We start from the raw sequence: 7,674 nt of genomic DNA on the forward strand, positions 1-7,674 counted from the left end.
CATTCTCATTCGTAATTTTTGTACAACTCTGTAGAAAAAAAAAAAGAGCAACAAATAAGATTTCAGAGGGAAACGAATATGTAGAATATATATAGAACTATGTAAAAATATTTCAGTCCAATTCAAACCTCTATGTAGATATTTCTGAGCAGAGCAACAGTTCTCACCAAAGTAGTACATTCTTATATGCAAAAGTAAGGTGCCTGATTTGAATTTTGTTTTAATCTAAATCTGCCTGCTTGTTTGTATTGCATAAAACAGTTATATACAATTATTGAAAGGCACAAAAAAACATTTTATAAATAGAAATGATGTATTTAAAAATAATGAATAAATAATGTAAGATCAATTCAATATAATTTGCCTCAATTGACATGCATTTTTCATACGGCATAATGATTTTAACACATGTTCAATTGCACGCAGAATTAGGTTTCTGTATCACATTATAAAAGATTTTGAAAGCTTGAAAATTAGGAAAATGTATATAGATGCATAGAAATACAACAAAGATATGAAACTGTTTTTAAGCAAGGCATACACTTGTAATGTATGCAAGGTCACGACTTCGTCAAAACGAAAGTACAAAGGATAAAAGAAAAATGGCGACTGCGAAAGAAGATTGTGATATCGAAGCTTTTGAGACTGAATTTTTAGGACTACAAGTAAATCCAAGCGAATGTCAGAGTCAGGGTATCCGTATATCACAACATCAAGTAAAGAACAAAGCTGGAGGTTATGTTTACGAAACGGATCTAGAGACGCAGTTGATTAGGTTTCTATTACTAGGATCTTCAAAGTTGTTTTATCGAACCGAAAGCTGGGAATTCACTTCACAGGATGCCTCATGTATTTCAGTGTGAGTGTTCCTGTAAAAGAATAATCCAAGCTACACATAATATCGAAAAAAAGTAAAGATATTCAAAAATGACAACGTTTAAACTAGACTTATCTCTTACAAAGATGCTTTAAGATGTAATTTACTTGCTTTTCAAATACACACTGTCATTTAAAAAAAATGATTTACACTGTTTAGTAATAAACGGCCGAGAAATGATTAAATAATATTTTAACAACATTCCAGATTTTTGTTTTGACATATTTTTCTATTTTGCACATGTTTGTTAATGATTTAAAGACGTACAACACATTGGGGGAGATAACTCTTGCGATGTCAATAAAACGTTTAACATAACGTTAAATTTGACGTAAATTACGAAGCGTCAAAATGACGAGCGATGCGATCCCGATGTAATTAATGTAAAAAAAAAAAATAGAATTGAGGTTTTTATTGTGGTTTCTTTAGGAATACCAAATCCTATCCTTGATCATTTGCGCAATTGCAATAAATCTCCCCCTCCATAAAAAAGAAAAAAAAAAGACAGGTTCCTTGAACTTCTTTAATTTAAATTTAGTTAATTAATTCTTTAATATTGTATTTATGATATACAAAAAGGCTTTTTTTTAATCTAAAAAATGTTCATGCTACTCTACATTGCTTTTTCCTGTTACAATCGGCCGCATAACATTGAGAATAAATATTACCCGTATATATTTCAGAAATTGCTTATTCATCTTCATTTAAATGCAGATGTAAAGTTTTATATTTGTGATAAATATAATGTTCTTTACATTTATTACCGGTATGTCTAAATATTATCATATTACGAAAATAAACATTTTCTTGCTTTTCGTTTCTTTGAAAAAAAAAATAAATAAAAAAAGTTACCGTTTTCATCAGGTCACCGATCAAAGAAAAACAACTCTGGATCTAAAAATGTAGAGGTGCATGTCTTTCCTCCCCTTAGCTGATTTATTTCTCCTGTTTTCCGAAGAATTGTGTTTTTTCCCCTCACAAATACACAGATACATTTACAGTGTGTTGCAAGGAACACAAGAACTGAAAGCCAAAGTTTATACAAATTAAAGTAAGTAACAGTGAAAAATTATTTACTGAAATTAATACAACGGTTGCACCCCATTGAGAAAATCAGTTTCAGTTCGCATTTCCTCGAATAAAAAACAAAACGATTGATACCGATGTAGATGATACCATTGTAGATGATTCAGGCACATGAATAATTTTAATATTGATAGATAATTTACAATTTGGTACAATTGAAGTTAATATGGACAAATACATCATTTATATTTATTGAAACAACAGAAGGATACAATATTCGGTGGGGGTGGGGGTGGGGGCATCCCTCTCGTTTGAAAACAGAAATGATTTAAAACCTATATGTACATATATTCCATTTTCATCACAAGAGAGTTGTACTTACGCCACTGTTGGTTCACTTAAAAAAATAATATTCAGTTCAAGTAGAAGTCATTTAAAGGTTTGAACTGCACGTGTGCATGAACTCCAAACCGGATACGTGGTCATAAATTCTTTAGAAAAATATAGTTTTATTAAATATAAAAATAAAAAAAAAAATATTTAGAAGAGCAAAAAAATATTAGTAGTCAATATTTAATCTGTATAAATGAATGAAGAACATTACTTTATAGGAGTTTAATATGCCAAATATATATATATTATGCAGACGTAACCGAAGTTTTTTTTTTTTTTTTTTTTTTTTTTTTTTTTTTTTTTTTTTTTTTTTTAATCAAGTTCGAATGTCCTGCATGGCAGAGAAGAATGGAGGGGGGGGGGGGGTCTTAAAATTTCAGAAATTGCACGGGTAAGGTAAGGCAGTACACAGATCATATTTCGGCGAATTTAGACTTTTTTCGTAAAATTTAACATTGATAAATCGGAAAAGCCATAGATAAAACATTAACTATTATTATCCATTGTATAGACATCATTCAGTCTTGGGCTAAAAGAGGCACTCCACTACGTGACGTCTATAAATAGAAAAATTGCCTTAATGAAAAAGTGAAAAGTTCAACACTACCCCGGGGATAATTCATTTCTTTTTGTGAAAATAATTATGTAAAAACATCACTGGACCATGAAAAGTGCTGCTGGATTCCTTCTCTCCAAACACAGAAAAAAATATTCCAAAGTTTCGCATGAAACCGTACCAAAATTTTTACATTTTATACATACGATCAAGGAATTGTCATCAATTTATGTTAACCACACGATTCTAGCAGCACTTTCCAAGTACTATGGAATACAAGCTTTCGATACAAACAAAAATTATGTTTCACAGTATGCGGCGTAGTGTTGAACTTTTGCATCTTTGTTGTTATAGAGCGACAGAGGAAAGGCTGATCGAGATTTCAATGCACTGCCTGTGTTCATTACAAGAAAACATGCTAAGAATATATCAGCGTACCTGAATCATAATCTTTAATTCCTTATGAATTACACATAACATCCACGGTATATGCTTTAAAACTCCCATTTCATATATTTGTTTACATGAATTCTCGTCACGTTTCATTTTCACTCGGCAAATATTTGATCAATAGTTATGACGTCATGGGTTTGGTATTTAACCCCCGTGATAAATACTTAACTATTCATACCACCCCAAAACGACATGATTTAGTTAATATTATGTTTTTGAATGATTCCATTCATTTCTTGGACCTGAAATTAAACTTAAGATATAGATATTAAGAAATCACTATTTGTAAAGATCACGTCATACAGCTTACTATGACGTCATATTGTAAAGGCAAGTAGGATATCTCAGATTTAAAGTTTTATATTTGTGAAAAATATAATGTTCATTACATTTTTTTAAGTAAAAGATATTTTCTAGCTAGGAATTTTTATTTTTATTTGTAGAATCATAGCATTGCTTTCGTCCCAAGTCTGAAAGACGCTGTGAGAAACGTAACTTACGGAGATAGGGGGAGGGGAGATTTTCAAAAAAATATCAAGAACATTTTGATCATCAGTTACAAGACCTAATTATTTTTTTTCAAAATCAAACGACAGATTTTTCATATATATATAATATGAAAATCACGCATTTTTCAATGCAAAAATGAACCATAGTTTTTCAGTTTAAATTCTTCAAAATCGTTTTTCTCGAAGTGTACCTCTACAAAATCACTTTGTTTCTGTGTTTAATAGTTAAACGAACGATTCAGCAAATTTTGACAGCTAGGCTAACCTTAAATATTTTTAAATAAGGGATTTTATAGTTAGTTGGTTGAAATTTTTTTGTACTCATGATCAGCCAAAGGGTGGTAACTTTAAGAACTTCCTGTCCAAATTCGGCTCGAACGATTTTGACCAAAATGTACATACACATAGTAGATATTGTCGTGTATAAGGTATACAAAAATAGCGAAAATTAAACGACAGGAAATTTTTGGGGTAGGTGTGTTGTATATCCTTAAACCACAAATATTCTGTAGATCAATGTTGCGCGGAGGTAACGTGCTTCCAACCTTATCCTGCTTAAAATAGGGCTTTGAATGTTGGGAAAGAAACTACATGTACTTCGATGTTTCTGAACTGCGCGAATAGCACATTCTATAAAATTAATAGCGGTCGCCATCATCTCATAACTTAAAAAACTTTTCCCGCACAGAAACCTTACTGAGTACACAATGAAATTTTTATCAACTTTTTATTAAATAAATACTATTTGCGAGAAAATATTTCTTTTTGCCAAAAAAAAAAGTTTTTATCAGTTTAAATCTGTTCAAGTTTGAAAGGTTTGTGAATCCTTGATCCGCCTCTGAATCCATAGAATCATAATATATGTTCGTATATTGACGTCAAGCGACTAAAATCATACATGTAATGAAAAGTCTACAAAATAATTGAAATAAAGACAAACAGTGCTAAATACACTCTTTAAAATAACTGAAAGTAAGTCTATCTTTGTAAGGTTTCACGACATTAACTGAAATTTACACTGTGGTGGAAAAAACCCCAAAATTTTGAATGTTATCTGTCCCTAAGGATAGAGTTAGCTTCTCTATGTATAGAATGTCTGTAGATAGGAATGATTTTTTTTTTACGTAAATAAATAAGGCAACACTTCATATCTCTCTGTTCATATATTTATTTTAGAATTAAGTAATTTCAAGAAGATTTAGGATTTATCCTCATAACAGAATACTTACCATGAATTTCAGTCTTTTGACGTAAATTACAAAAAGAAGCCGGTAGTTTTTTTAGTCAGTCAATAATCATACAAGACGCCAATTATTGACCACCAGGTTCAAACTGAATGGTTTTATTAAGTAAACTATTCCTTTATTTCAGTACATGTATTTTTTTTTAAGTTTATAGAAGTTTATATGTTTTATAAGTTTTTATTCTAAAAATTTAAAAAAAAAAAAGAGAAATTTATTACAATTCATTTTATAAAATTCTTTTTGTTTTCAAAGTGTGAAATAATAGGAATTTGTGTATGGAATATCCATTGCATTGCTGACCTTACGAACAAGAAATGCATGTATATTCGTCAATAATTCATAAGAACTATAACATGTGCTTAATTCTCAGTTATTTGGTCACCGCTCTAAATCGGCCGTTTCATTCGGTCTGGTAGCCGGCCGATTGAGAGAGATTTTATTGTATATTGTATATTGTTCTATTCCTTGGTCTTACATTTGTTGTGTCATCTATATATCCTTTTGATGCATTTGTTTAAGTAAAATTTATTTTTACAGAGGAGAGTGGTGTTGAAAACAAAATATAAAAAGGCATTAACGTTAACAATAAATTATTTAAAGTAAGCCGTTAAATAACATACTGTATACACAATTTACTAAAACAAATGTCATGAACAATATTGATTTATGATTATACTGATTTACGATCTTGTACTGAAATAGCAAACTTAAAAACTAAAAATCATTGAAAAACTTCACAGTTGTCGAACAGCAGCTCTACGTAAAAGACCATTTATCATACAAAAAAAAAAAAACAAACAAACAAACAAAACAAAAAAAAACCGCATAATAGTAATATTTCATTTTTTGTGTTTCATTTTTTTATAGATTGATCCAAGATGGCTTTGGAAAAAAGGTAGTTGAATTCATCAGAGATTTCTCGGAAGAAGGTCGTGCATATAGACAGGACACCTTGTTATTCGCATTAGCATGCTGTTGCAAATCTAATGACCCTGAAACAAAACGTGCTGGGTACCGTGCATTGCCATATGTGTGTAGGATACCAACTCATCTATTTCTTTTTATTGATTATTGCAAGGAAATCAGTAAAGAAAAGTACTGCTCAAAAGGATGGGGGAGACAGCATCGTAAGGCAGTCAGCAACTGGTATATTAATTTTGGAATGGAGGAACAAAAATTGATGCTTTTAGCTCAATATTTGACAAAATACAAGAAAAGATGTGGTTGGACTCACAGAGACATTATTCGGCTAGCACATCCCAAAGTCAGCGAGACAAACCCTGCTTTAAAATACCTTATTGCGGTTGCAGTGAAAGGGAAATGTTTTGCCGACTCGAGCGATTTTATCAACAATGAAAGAAAGAAAACGCATTTTAGCACTTCTTTTCTGGCCGGAATTATTGATTACTTTGACAAAGTCGAAGATGCAAAAAAATCAAAAAACATAAACACTATTGTGGACCTCATCCTAAAGTATAGGTTAGTTCGGGAACATATTCCAACTTGCTTTCTGGATGAGAAAGACGTGTGGAAAGCTCTTATTAAGCATATGCCAATGACGGCAATGATGAGAAATCTGGGGAAGATGTCCAGCTTAAACCTATTTCGAACGAAACGGGAGGCTTTAAATGAAATATCATTTGAAGAACAATTAATAACTGACAAATTGAAAAATAAGGAACTTATTTGCAAAGCAAAAATTCATCCATATGCTTATTTTGTGGCACTTATTAAGTACAAACAAGGAATGGCAATGAATGTAAATTTGAGTTGGCCAGTTTGTCCTCATATTGCTGACGCTCTTGAAGAAGGATTCTACGTTTCTTTTTCAAACATCATGCCGACCAAAAAACGTTTTCTTTTGGCTGTCGATGTGACATGTGACATGCTTTTGACTGAGAATATGTGTAAGGATGACATACAGCGTCTTTCCTCACTTGATGCTGCTATCTTTATGATGATTTTAACCACAAGAACTGAGTCTTTTTGTGAGACTATCCTCTTTTCAAATGATGAATATTTGCCTATTTATGTCAATCCAAATGACACATTTGATGATCTAAAATGCAAGATTCGTGAAAAAATAAGCGAGTATAGATCCTCAGTATCTGATGCTTCTCTTCCATTCAAATATGCCATAGAAAGACGAAAGCTTGCTGATGTTTTTGTGATTTTCACAAGCTCTGATAAATCTCTAGGTTATGTGCATCCTGCACAAGCAGTAGAGTTTTATAGACAATCTTCAGGAAAGAAAGATGCACGGCTTATTGTTTGCGAAATGGCATCATCTAGACACTCTGTTGGAGATATCGAAGATCAATATACTTTGACAGTCTCAGGATTTGATTCCCATGTACCGAAAATAATAAATGAATTTGCCAAAAGAATTATTTGATGAAATATAGATACAGAGACATCTACACGGTTAAATAAGATATAAAAGTGAATGAATATTTTAGATAAAATTAAGTTTATGTTTGCATGGGTACACTCTGTTGTACCAGTATCTGATTTTTTTTAAACAAATAAGACTTTGTTTTCGAAATTGTTAAGTAAATAAATGAAATTTTTTTTAAAAAAATAGTAATGTTTATATGTAGTAGAAAACACAATACA

General features: G+C 31.1%; 1 protein-coding gene across 1 annotated transcript; it reads left to right on the top strand.

Moving 5' to 3' along the window:
* The first annotated feature begins 602 nt into the window (after positions 1-602).
* Positions 603-7,453, top strand: LOC133200497 (RNA-binding protein RO60-like). Its single transcript, XM_061336286.1, has 2 exons — positions 603-859; positions 5,926-7,453. Exons 1-2 carry the CDS (start codon positions 603-605, stop codon positions 7,451-7,453), a joined length of 1,785 nt encoding a protein of 594 aa, XP_061192270.1.
* Positions 7,454-7,674: the final 221 nt, after the last annotated feature.

The sequence above is a fragment of the Saccostrea echinata genome, unplaced genomic scaffold, assembly GCF_033153115.1.
Source record: "Saccostrea echinata isolate AGI-Se365-2 ecotype Australia unplaced genomic scaffold, CSIRO_AGI_Sech_v1 ptg000040l, whole genome shotgun sequence".
NCBI classification, from domain to species: Eukaryota; Metazoa; Mollusca; class Bivalvia; order Ostreida; family Ostreidae; genus Saccostrea; species Saccostrea echinata.